The 13,316-nt window shown below is 35.4% G+C and overlaps 1 protein-coding gene across 8 annotated transcripts in view; it reads right to left on the bottom strand.

Moving 5' to 3' along the window:
* Positions 1–13,316, bottom strand: part of FXR1 (FMR1 autosomal homolog 1) — a 60,310-nt gene that overhangs the window by 26,726 nt on the left and 20,268 nt on the right. For all 8 annotated transcript variants that reach the window (XM_080804170.1, XM_080804174.1, XM_080804171.1 and 5 more), the window contains exons 3-6: positions 12,049–12,142; positions 1,268–1,339; positions 704–852; positions 392–485 (exon numbers count right to left, since the gene is read on the bottom strand). In XM_080804170.1, the coding sequence (XP_080660296.1) occupies positions 392–485; positions 704–852; positions 1,268–1,339; positions 12,049–12,142 (409 nt within the window). The remainder of the gene's footprint in view (positions 1–391; positions 486–703; positions 853–1,267; positions 1,340–12,048; positions 12,143–13,316) is intronic.

Here is a 13,316-nt window from a genome sequence, read left to right as displayed (position 1 = left end):
CAAACAAGAACCTTCCACATAAAACCTTCCTTGATCCTCATCTACTACACTTCTCTCCCCACCATTTCCCCCTCCCAAAGGTAATCCTACTCCCCAATCCCCTTTCTGAATTCCATTATTTAGTTCTGCTATTCAAATTATGATTGGGGTTAGGAGGGCAGGGGAGGATCCAGGATCCCACACATTCATAATACCATGTTGTTCAAAATGCCTTATTAAGATTTTTTCTTCCACAAAAGACAGAAATTAACATTTTATAGCTGTGAAAAACGTTTCTTCCATATGTATTAACAAACTTACTGCACACCAAGTTAGTTTTTATCTTTTCAAATATTTAATTATAAAACCTGTGAAATATCCCCTGGCTACCTTAAACATGTAGTTATCTTACCAGTATCATTAGCTGTGTGGTTTCTGGATGGTAAAAAATTCTGCATGCTCCTACTGCTTTCTTAAAATCTTTATGTGCATTTTCATTAGCACACCTAGGGAAAAATTGATTCGTATTTAAGACCTAAATAACAGATTAAACCAGAAAGCAATTATAATGCAAACTAAGTATTTCATTTTGACACTACCCATTAAAACTTTACTAAAATGATTTTCTATCAGAAGTTTTGGGGTGTCTGGGAAAAAGATTTTTGTAGCACTAAAAAATCTTCTTAATTCACAAAGCAATTCAACAGTAAACAAAATTACTCACGCCTCTCTCAAATCCTCAGGAACATCCACTGTGCATTTAAAGAAGGTATTTTTTTTGACAGTTTTATTTTGATTGACAGGCCGAAGTCGTTCAAATGTGACTATTTCATTGTAAGTGGCATCACAAGCAGCATATTCAATGACATAAAACTAAAAGACATCAAAATACTTTAAAAATCCCATCTGAACAAAAATAATGAGCTTTTAAATGAAGTTCTAATTGCCTTGCTCAGCTTACCAGCAGACCCTCCCCCTTGTGGCACAAATACTAAGCACAGCTTAGTTACATCAATCTGATTTGCCTAAACTAGATTATAGGCTCTTACAAGCATTAACCTTGGTGGTCCTAACATGCTTGAAGCGTATCCCTGAAGAGAAGCTTTGAGGTTTGCAAACTCAGAAAACAAATAAAAATAAAAGGTCTAATGAATTTTTTAAATATATGATCAACTATTCCCAAATTAGGAGTTCAGAAACAAAACTAAGAACTGAAGTAACATTTACAAAAACCAGTTGAGGTATTTCTTTGGAAACTAGTCACAAACCAAGTGTAAACATCACTTACTTCTCCTTTCATCATTCGAACTTTAGCCAACCACCATCCACATGGTTCTTGGTCATTTGCTCTTGAATATACCTGAGAAGAGAAAAAAAGGCCCTTATCCATTCATCCTGGAAGATTTCAACATTACAATGACTTATGATAAATGCCAAATCCCATTAAATTCTAGAATCAAAAATGTCACTGCACTAAAATTAATGAGTTAACCATAACTTAATAGAAGAGTCATGTCTGTTTAAACTTTACTACTGAAAAATAAAATGAACCCTTTTGAGGCAATTTGGCTCTTTGGAAATCTAATTCCAAATTCAGGAGATTCTCCAAACATAAATATTATTTTAAAGAATGCTCTTCACAAGGCAGTTTAACATAGTGTAAAACCGAGTTCTTTCACAGTTTCTGTCAATCCTGTTCACTTTTAAGCACTGCACTGTGATGATTCAAGTATCAGACACAAGGATAAGCTAGAAATTACTAAAGACATTTTAAATCTCACAACAGTATTTCTAAGATGCTGAAATCAAGAACAGTTTTCTTAAAGAAACCCAATTCATTTTTTTTTTTAAGATTTTATTTATTTGTCAGAGAGAGAGAGGGAGGGAGCACTGGCAGATGGAGGCAGAGGGAGAAACAGGCTCCCTGCCAAGCAAGGAGCCCGATGTGGGACTCCACCCCAGGACGCTGGGATCATAACCTGAGCCGAAGGCAGCTGCTTAACCAACTAAGCCACCCAAGCGTCCCAAGAAACCCAATTTTAAAACCTTCAAGGATATGATATTTAGAATTTAGATTCCTTCCTGAAGAGCCTAAATCAAATGCACTAAAATTGTTCAGCTGACCAATAAAAATTTAAATTATACACATTTAGTACATGTAGCACGGTACATAAGAATCTTACAAACCTCTTCTGTAAAAAAAAAAAATTATCTTATATCCTCTGTATTTGTAATTATCAGGTATTTTGTAACATAACACATTAGAGAAGTTTTCCTTAGGGATTAGAGTTATTTCTTATGATACAGCATCTTGATATGTTTTCAGTATGTGGAAAACTGGGGGAAAGGGGTGTGGGAAGAGACAAACAAGAAGAACCACATTAAAATCTTTATTATATTAAGAATGCGTCCACAGAGTAGAGAAATCTATCAATATATGTTAACACCTCTAGTTTTGGGGGAAAGCCCAAAGGCTCAGTGAGGTGATCTGAGAGTAATCTTGGAAGTGGGGGAATACTGGAAATGTAATTGAATAAGCCAAAATCTCACATCAACTTCACTGTGCACCATGATCAGAAAAAAAGACCTACATACCAATCAGGCTCCAGTGGACTCAATTTTAGCTTTGCAATTCTTTACGAGCAAATCTGTTTTGTAACTTTTATCTTTTTGGTCTCCAAAAAACAATAAATTTTATTTTCTTTAGAATAAAACAAAATTCATTCTATCTTGCAATTATTTTATGTATCCATGGAACCTCTTATAAATCTAGAGGGAAATCTAATGATCTTGGTTTTTTTCCTATATCTTGAAACACTTCACTATTTCATCATCATTCATCAATTATTCCCAACTGTGCTTCTAAAAAGGCTAAAAAAGGAAAAAAAGGAGAGAGAGAGAGAGAGAGAGAGAGAGAATGATGGTATCACCTGGAAAAAGAACACAACAGTGAAATATAGCGTTACTACTGCATCATCCTGGTTTCTTTACTGCATAGTCTTTCAAGAAAGTATAAAAAGACTGGAGCCACAATTCTTGCAGTCTGCTTCTGGTTTTCACTGAACAGTTAAGAATTCACAGTTTTTAATTTTCCACCCCTAACTGCAAAGACAAAATTTACAGAGGAAGGGCTTTCACAATTATTAGAGGAATCTGGATTGATGCAGTGACAGACAACAGCACTCTAGATTCTAATGATGAATGTGAAATTACAAGCAGAATCTCCCACCATGAAGCCTTTAGATGATGAATATTCCCAAACAATATACTTCTAAGAAGAAAAAGGAAATTTAATATCCTCACCCAGTTAATCATTCAAACTGTGACTTCATCATACAAAATCATGCAACGAGACTCGGGACCATTATAGTTTTCTAAAAGGACATGTGACCATAGTCTTTCATATTTTATGACTGTACACCAAAATGTACCCCCATACAGCTCACAAGTGGGCAAATGCCAAAGGCAGCTGTGTATACAAAGATGACTAGAAAGAAACAAATGATGAAGACATGCAAAAATGCAATAGGTTAGTCAGTGCAACTGGTTAAATATGAAAATGATATAATTATAGCACAAAGGTAACTATGCTATGTTCAATAAAATTAGAAGCCACTAAGAGTTCCAAAATATTCTTAAAGTACATTCTTAAAGTACATTCTGATAACCCAAGTATAAGATGAACCAGAATGAAATGATAAACTAGAACTTACTAGATGTGTTTTAAATTTGATTATCAGTATTTGTGAGAATTTAATCTGCGTTTATGCATGACAGCTGATGAGCAGTAAGCAGTATTTAGAGACCTGTACTCATTTATATATAGATAATCAAAACCAGGAAAATATGGCATAAAAATTTGTATTTGCTGTTTTTTTTTTCAAAAAAGATTTATTTATTCGGGGTCGGGGGAGGCATTAGAGGGAGAAGGAGAAACTCAAGCAGACTCTGCTCTGAGCATGGAGCCCAACACAGGGCTCTACCTCACCACTGTGAGACCACAACCTAAGCAAAAAACCAAGAGTCAGATGCTTAACCGACTATGCCACCGAGGCACCCCTGTATTTGCTATGTTTAAATGCTCATTAAGATACTTAATGTTGACCATCAGCATCCTTTTATTCTTAACTTCAGTGAAATTATACATAAACAGACTTAAATTTTTTTTAGAAATGGCCCACCGGAAGCAAATGTTAAGTGCTGATGACCATTCTCCCTCAGTATGCTGCAGATTAAAAGAAACCCCTAAGAACAAGAGGGAAAAATGCCCATTCCAAGTACTATCTCAGAAAGGCAAGTTCAGCTAAACAGACTGGAGTATCTGTTGGTACCTAGTGAATGGGTGTCTTAAAAGTTTCGGGGGGGGGGGCGCAGAGGAAGAATGGGTCTTTAAACTACCTAAATCCCTTTGCTCTAATTCTACTTTCACCAAAATAAAATTTTCTAGGAATGTGACTTCCTATGTGAGCTTACCACCAAATAAAGAGAATAAATCATTCTGGACTGCCTTGAAGCTTTATCTCTCATTGAACATTAAAATTCTGGATTTCATTTCATACTTACATCTACCTCTGTAAGCTTCATTAAAAACTTTACCACTGAAAGACAAAGTCATTCTCATAAAGCCAACTAAATCCAAGTTCATGAGTTTGAATCAAACACTATGAATTAGGCTCCACTTGAATGCAGTGGGTCAAATCACATTCTTTCCAAAATGAACAGTTTATCTTACACGATAAAAAATCACTTTAATGATGCATTAAAACTGTGCCATAGTATACTGTGTCCCTGATGTTGATCACTGTATTTATGACTCCATCACTGGAGCAGGAGCACCTCAAAGAAATTACTTTTATTCAGACTCTAAATTACCAAACTATTCCCAAGGAGCAAATCACACTCTAAAGCAATAGCCCTCATTGTTTTAACATTCTAAGTTTCTACAAATCCAAGGAAGAGCTTTAAAAAAAGACCAAAGAGGACCTGTGAGAGACCTAAAAGCACAACAGTACTCAGGCTGAAGAAGTCCAATTTCATGGAGTGGAGAATGGAACATGAAAAATCAAATTCCAGAGTTCTATTTCAGGGTTCTTTCTGACAAATAACTCCAAGTCAAACCCTACTACAAAAGGGCCTCTAAATTCTAACACACAACCAAAGTATTATTACTTAGATGAATTATAGTCATGTTATTAACCTTTCAACCAAGTTAATGTTTAACTATGCTTTTCAAAGTCACAACCAAATATGAACACCAGAATTTTTTTTTACCAGTTTTCACCAAATTAACTGAAAAGAGTATTTCTAAATAATATTAACCATTAAACTGAATAATCATAACAGCCAGTTTTATAATTATTTGTTCCTCTATATTCACTATTTCATCTCATTACAATTATAACCTATCATGAAGAAATGGAAAATGTACATTAGGAAAGCAAGTTTAACATCTAGAACACACTGAGGTGATTTATCTACCTATACATAGTACTTTCTCATTCAACTATGTTGCTGATACTTTTAACAAATGGGTTTAAAGTCTTGGAAAATAGCCATTTCCCATGTAACAATCAAGAATGTTTACCTCTTCTTTAAACATACGCAAATTTCCCAAGCCCTAAGACTAACTGTAAACTTGGCATTATAAGAAAGACTAATTATAGATAGATAAAATTTTCAGACTGGTCGCAAGAATCAAATTGAGACCTTTTTTAAAGGTAGAACAGAGGGGCGCCTGGGTGGCCCAGTAGGTTAAGCATCCTTCAGCTCAGGTCATGATCCCAAGTCCTGGGATCAATCCCCGACCCGTATCGGTGCTCTCTGCTCAGTGGGGAGCCTGCTTCTCCTTCTCCCTGCCATTCCACCTTCTTGTGCTGTCAAATAAATAAAATCTTTCAAAAAATAAATAATAAAGGCAGAATGGAAACTACATCTATCTTCATCTTTTGAATAAAAAAATATTGAATTTTAAAAATTTTAAGGTAAGATGGGCACCTGGGTGGCTTAGCTGGTTAAGCATCCAACACTTTTTTTTTTTTTAAGATTTTTTTTATTTGACAGAGCGCACTCAAGTGTGAACGCCAGCATAAGCAAGGGAAACAGCAGGGAGAGGGAGAAACAGGTTCCCCACTAAGGAGGGAGCCCAATGAGGGGCTTGATCCAAGGACCTTGGGATCATGACCTGAACAGAAGGCAGACACTTAACTGACTGAGCCACCCAGGCACCCCTAAGCATCCAACTCTTGATTTCAGCTCAAGTCATGATCTCAAGATCCTGAGAATGAGCCCGCCATTGGGACCCTCAGCATGGAATCTGAGAGTCTCTCTCTCCATCTGCCTATGTCCCTCCCCCATCTCACACAGGCTTACAGGTCCTACCCCCACCCTCCCTCTCTCAGTAAATAAAAAAGTTTTTCTTAAATTTTCAGATATGGGAGTCTCTTATCTCAAATTATTCTTATTACTCTTATTTCTCTCAAGGCATCTATCCCAACATTATAATTGAAATATAACGACATATGAACATAATGTCTGACAATTCACCATTTAAAAAAAAAAAAGGTTTATGCCACAAGAACAGAAACCTGACAATTCTTATCTCAACCAGAAAGCACCATTTAAAAAAAAAAAAAAAAAGTTTTTAAACCAAGTATGTTAAACCCAAGAGAAAAACCTTGAAAACCTTGTAGAATTATATACTGGCTTCAGTGTCAGCCTTCCTATGGAATGTGTTTGTGTGAGCTCATGTACTAACTTCCTGAACAAAGCACATATCTATAATAAACAAAACACTTCACATGTGAAATCACTGGTGAAAAAAACATTCTCTATTGCACTTCCAATATCCCAGAATACTATATTATATATGCACCTTAAGAAAATTTAAAGAAATCATTTTCCCATGATTTCCAATTTCACAAGGTGAGCATTTTCTTAGCAATTTAAAGATTTTATTTATTTGACACAGAGAGAAAGAGAAAGAGAACACAAGCAGAGGGAGTGGGATAGGGAGAAGCAGGCTTCCCACTGAGCAGAGCCTGATGCGGGGTTCGATTCCAGGATCATGACCTGAGCTGAGGGCAGACGCTTAACAACTGAGCCACTCAGGCGCCCCTTTCTTAGCAATCTTAAGTTAGCAAAGTCAGCAAAGCAAGCACTTACTGAAAAAATTTTATTCTATCAAATGTTAAAGATCTTAAAACATATGCCACTTTTTTAAAAAGTCAAAGAAAAAGCCACTAAGAGGTTTAAAAATAAGGCTTTGGATTTTAAACCTTTCAAAATCTTCTTCCTCTTATAAATCATATAGTGTTTCCTTAAGGACATTAGACCATGACACTAATTTATGTTCTATAATTCCATGTAAGCCCCATATATTGACTAGAAAGATGAACCTCAAGTAGCCCAACATTTTTACAGTAGTAAAATTTTAGGATAAACCATATGAAATTGTCAAAATTCAACCATTCCTGACTTACAAGAAAGAAACTGTCATACTGAACTTTAAATAAATGACTGAAGAGACTCGATAAAAAGCTCCCTCCTGTATCTTTTTTGTTCTAAATCCATTAGTGATGACCAAATCAAAGTCACCTTTCCCTTCTTAAAAGAGGAAGGGTTCTTAGAGGTATAAAAGAACAAGAGTTGTTGAGTCTGGCACAAAACTGACAACACCCTATGAATATAGTGTAATGTATCAGAGAATAACATTCAAGTCAAAAACTGGAACTGGTTCTCAGTTTCCCAGCCTTCAGCCTGTGTGACCTTGGAAAGCTTAGTAAGTATTCATAGAGTTTAGAAGAGGCCCTCAAGAAACTGTTATGTCAAACTCAGATAATATTTTTAAAAAGCCAGTTGGGGGTGCTAGGTGGCTCAGTCAGTTAAGCATCTGCCTTCAGCTCAGGTCATGATCCAGGAGTCCTCCGACTGAGCACTGGGTAGGGCTCCCTGCTTGGGGGTTGGGGGAAGAAGATCTGTACCTTCCCCTCTGCCTCTACCCACCTCAACCCACTTCACCCCCACCTCTGGCTCCTGCACATGTAAGTACGCACTCTCTCTCTCAAATAAATAAAATCTTAAAATTTTAAAAAGCCAGTTATAGCTTATACATGTTAGTGCTATAGAAGCGTCAACTGTTATTAATGCTATATGGTATGTGACTGACAGAAACAGTGGCTGATGACTTAAGTTAATATACTAAAATATACTGTGCAATGAATTTGCCTAGAGAAAAGTATCAAGTTAGATTAAAAACCTAAATACTCCTGGGGAGCCTGGGTGGCTCGGATGGTTAAGTGTTTGGCTCTTGATTTCAGCTCAGGTCATGATCTCAGTGTGGTGGCACGGAGCCCCACACATCAGGCTACACGCTCAGCAGGGAGTTGGCTTAGGATTCTCTGTCCCACTCTTCCTCTGCCCCTCCCTAACATGCACACCACTCACCCTCTCTAAAATAAAGCTTAAAAAAACAAAACAAAACAACAAAAAAATACTCCTTAAAACAAAAAAGACCACACTTGTAGAAATACTGAAAAAAAGTATCCTGAAGGCCACACCAAAAACTTAGCAGACTAGAATAAAATAAGCTTCATGGGTAAAGCCATTAAATAAACTTTATACCTGTTCAGGAGAAAGCACCACAGATAAAAAATTATCCATAAAATACAAAGATTTCCTACATCAAAATCCACATAAACAAAAACACACAAAATGCATAGAACAAAGGGCTTACAGCCAATAAACTAATTTAAAAGATGTTCCATATCACTAGTGATAAAGGAAATAAACACTCAACACATCGGCTTTCCTGTTACCAGGTTTATAAAACTTTACAACTTAACAACCCAGCCAGTCAATCTATGAGGAAACAAACACCTTCATATATTAGCAAAAGTATAAAGTAGTAAATCAAAATGCACTTTTGGAGGACAAAATTGTATGTTCTGGTACCATCAAAATTTTAAATATATACGCCTCCAATTTAGCAAGTGAACCACTTATTTTCCATACAATCAGAAAAGCGGTTTACTTTAGGACATTACTCTGGGTTTATTTTTTGGCAACAGCAAAAAATCTGCCAGTAATTTTAATTTCTAATTATGATACATCTGTACTAAAAATTATTATGGGGTGGTTAGAAAGAATCCAGTAAATCTGTTATGTGCAGCATGAAAATGTCTATTATATCCCAAATGACTGAATACAGAAATCACAAATATATAACATATTCCCAATTTAACTTTAAATTCTTTAAAAATGCAAAGAAAAACACAATTCTCGTAAATGAGATTTAAGCTAGAGTGTACAGACAAGCATATCTACACAAAGAGGAAAGTTCGTTTTTTATATAATACTGTATCATTTCATTTTTTACAATAAACTTTATTACAATTTAAAGGGGGAGGAGATTAAAAAGAGAACTACCCTAAATACCCAGTAATCACACCACTGGGTATTTACGCAAAGAATACAGAAACACTAATTCAAAGGGATATATGCACCTCTATGTTTACTGCAGGATTATTTACAATAGCCTAACTATGGAAGCAGCCCTAGTGTGCATCAACTGATGAATGGACAAAGATGTGGGGTGAGTGTGTATACACACAGATACACACACAACAGAATATTACTGAGCCATTAAAAAGAATAAAATCTTGCCATTTGCAACGACATGGATGGAGCTAGAGAGAATAATGTTCAGCAAAATAAGCAAGTTAAAGAAAGGCAAATGCCGTATGATTTCACTCATATGTGGAATTCAAGAAATAAAGCAAAGGGGAAAAAAAAAAAGACAAACCAAAGCACAAACTTGTAAGTATAGAGAACAGAAGGTTACCAGAGGGGAAATGGGTAGGGGAATGGGTGAAAGAGGTGAAGGAGATTTTGAGCACACTTACCTTGATAAGCCCTGAGTAACACATATAAACCTACACAATCATTATATTGTATACCTAAAACTAATCAAACACTGTATGTTAACGACACTAGAATTTAAATTTTAAAAAATTTTAAAAAAGAGTAAGGAGTTTCAAAAATTTAAAATCTGTGGGTGGCAAGATCGATTTTAAAATTCTTTATGTGAATTTTCAAATTTTTCAAAAGTAGAAAAAAATGACATCTTAATTTCAGATAATGATTCTCACAATTTAAGGAGCAAACTTCACCAAAATGGAACCATAAAACACAATGCGAAAGAAAACACTCTGCAATCATCAATTTCCAAATCATTCCATCTCTTACACCAATATTTTGTATACAGCTGGGGAGGCAGGCAAAAAAGATGGTCCAGGAACTTCTTAGTCTGAGACAGGGGAAAGCACAATGTAACAACACTACAAGCACACCACCAAGTTTTTCCTTTAATCTGAGCCTTGACACTATCATTATCTGAAAAATTTAAAAACTATGAAAAGCACTAGTCTCACAACTAACCACCACACATTTCTAATTCCAGAACATTTCCAAAACGAAGTCCTTCCTTGCTTGACCTGACTCATCACAAGAATTCCAGAGGAAAAAACTTCTGAAACAGATACAAATTTTTACCCCTCCCTACAAAAAGATGTTGATTAGAAAAGGATTCATTGTTGAGAAAAACATTTTCACTGGAGTCTAAAGTCCAAGTGAACAAGTACAGTAGTAATCAGCAGCATCACAGCTACAATTCACAGTACCCACCAGCAGCCTATTTCACACTCCTTAATTTACTGCAAACGCTTCGCCACTTTGTTTCCCTGTGTCTTCCCATACCATCTATGATACTTCCCTAAAAGACACAAATACACATCACACCTAGACTACAGTTACAGAGCTCCTTAGAAAGAAGTCCTTAAGTTTCCACTTTTGGTGGATATGAACTATAAAAGAAAAAACACCATTAAGTCATAACAAACTTTGATTTAGCAAAAGCAAAAGGGTTCCTAGTGAATTTAGAGCAAGTAATTAAAATCTAGGCCAAATTTCAGAATGGAAAGGAATTTAGGCTACCAGGAATTAAAAGTGCCACCATTCTTTGGTTTCCTAGCACATTAACATCTACGATTAATAGGAACTCGAAATTTACCATTAGAATTTACAAAAAGTAAAAAACATACCTAAATGAGTTCATATGCCAAGACTAAGAACACTGTCTGGCAGAGTACATACTGCTAAGTGCTTATAAAAACATTTAGACAGATTATTTCATCTGTTTAAGTGTTCCTATACCTCCAGATCCCCCAACCCGACCCTACATAAACTAGAAAAACATATTTAGCATATTAGCGCACCCTGAAGGAATTACATCAATTTCTTGAAAATCACAAGTTTCCTATTTCCAACAGACTCACAACACCTCTATTTGACAATTACTTCCATGTTTCATTTCACCTAACATCAGGCATATTTAACAACATTAACATATTGGAAATAGATATCCAAACTCTACTAGTGTGAAAAAAGCAACGTACAAAGAAGTAGCACTATATGATTCCACTTTTATTTTTAAAAATAGGGGACAGCCTGTGAATGACAAATACAGTGAATAGTGGTTTTTTCTTCTCATGTAATTCCTATTTAGTCCTTTTTGTTTTTCTGTACTTTTAAAATCTTCTGAACATTTCTAAAGTATACAAGGCTGTATGAGTATTACAATATTTCACATTTTTATGTATCAACTATATTAATGATCACAATAAAGGATAACTATTAATATATTATAAAGATACTAAGAAAAAAAGTACAAGAAAAGTTTTAAAGTAATCAGCAAAAAGGAAAACAGCAACCAACACCACACAGCTCTCTGTGCCATATTCTATACAAACCAATTCAAATACACTATCATTCTTAACTCCCAAATTATTATTTTCATGGTAAAGAAACTTGACCAAGGACACAAAGCTAAAAATGTTAAAGCTAAGACATGAATCCCAACTGACTCCAAAACTCAAGCCCTGCTATATATATTACACAGCCAATTAACAACAGAAAGACCAGTGAAACTATCAGCTAAACAGATCTTCCTGAAAGTATAATTATTTAAAACAAAGTCACACAAAAAAATTAAACTTAAAATCTTAAAATACATACCTCTACTTCATCTCCTTCACTAATTTCTTTTTTTATGTCAGGTGGTGGTGGTAATCTAACTTCATTAAATGGAACCTGGCGCTCTGGCTGCCAGCTGAAAGATGAGGAAAGGAATTAACAATTTTGAAACAGATTATTCGAAAAGCCCCTAATATGTAAGCCATAGTCTATGCTTAGTGGTGTATATTTGAATTAATCATTTAGCTTTCCCAAGGGGTGCCTGGGTGGCTCAGTGGGTTAAAGCCTCTGCCTTCAGCTCAGGTCATGATCCCAGCGTGCTGGGATTGAGCCCCGCATCGGGCTCTCTGCTCAGCGGGGAGCCTGCTTCCTCCCTTCTCTCTCTGCCTGCCTCTCTGCCTACTTGTGATCTGTCAAATAAATAAATAAAAAATCTTAAAAAAAAAAAATCATTTAGCTTTCCCTAATGAAAAGCAAGCTTCATTCATATTTTTCCAAGTAATTAGTCTGTTAAAATTTTTGCATGACTCTTGATAAAGTTCATAAATTAACATCATTAATATTAGTTATGTATAATCATCCAAATTACTCATCCTAAAGTAACAGTACGTACAGTTTTCTAAAAATGAAATAGGCTAAGTTCAGAGTAATAATTTAGACTTGAAATAATGTCACATCTCCACTGTCAATAAACAGTAGTGCAACCAACCTATTTCAAACAATCTTACAAGTATATGACTTATCAAAGGAACAGAATTTCAGAGCTTACAGAATATTAACTTCATAATTCATGTGTACATGTTCACAGAAATGCAGAAAATTACTGTTATTTTACATAACTGAATTTCAAGATTTAATTTTCTTACACAGAATTTACATTTTCTGCAATGAATATACACGTTAATATCAAAACTTGGGAAAAGCTGACTTCTATCTTGATAGCAAATATGACCAAATTAAAACGAACTTAGCTATTTCTTAACTAACATTTTTTGTGTCATACTGTATTAACTGGGTTGATAAAATTAAAAATTCCTCCCTACTCTAATAGGTCATTCATATGCCTGGGAGGTACACTAGCACATAAAATATCAAATAAATTCCTATGACTTCCAACTGAAGATGCTGTGCAAAACATCACGAAACAAGACTTTTGAGTGCTTTCTTTTCACCATTACTATCTAAATGGCAGCTGCTCAAAGACAGGAATTACCCCAACACATGTTTCTACACGCAACAGCTGCTGGGCAGATCTCTCTTCAGGCCATTCCAGAAGCAGCTTAAAAGTGAAAGTTGAAGACATCTTCTGA

This window comes from Martes martes (assembly GCF_963455335.1).
Source record: "Martes martes genome assembly, chromosome: 1".
Lineage (NCBI taxonomy): Eukaryota > Metazoa > Chordata > Mammalia > Carnivora > Mustelidae > Martes > Martes martes.
Note: the sequence above shows the minus strand (reverse complement) of the source record. Positions and strands in the feature narration are given on the sequence as shown.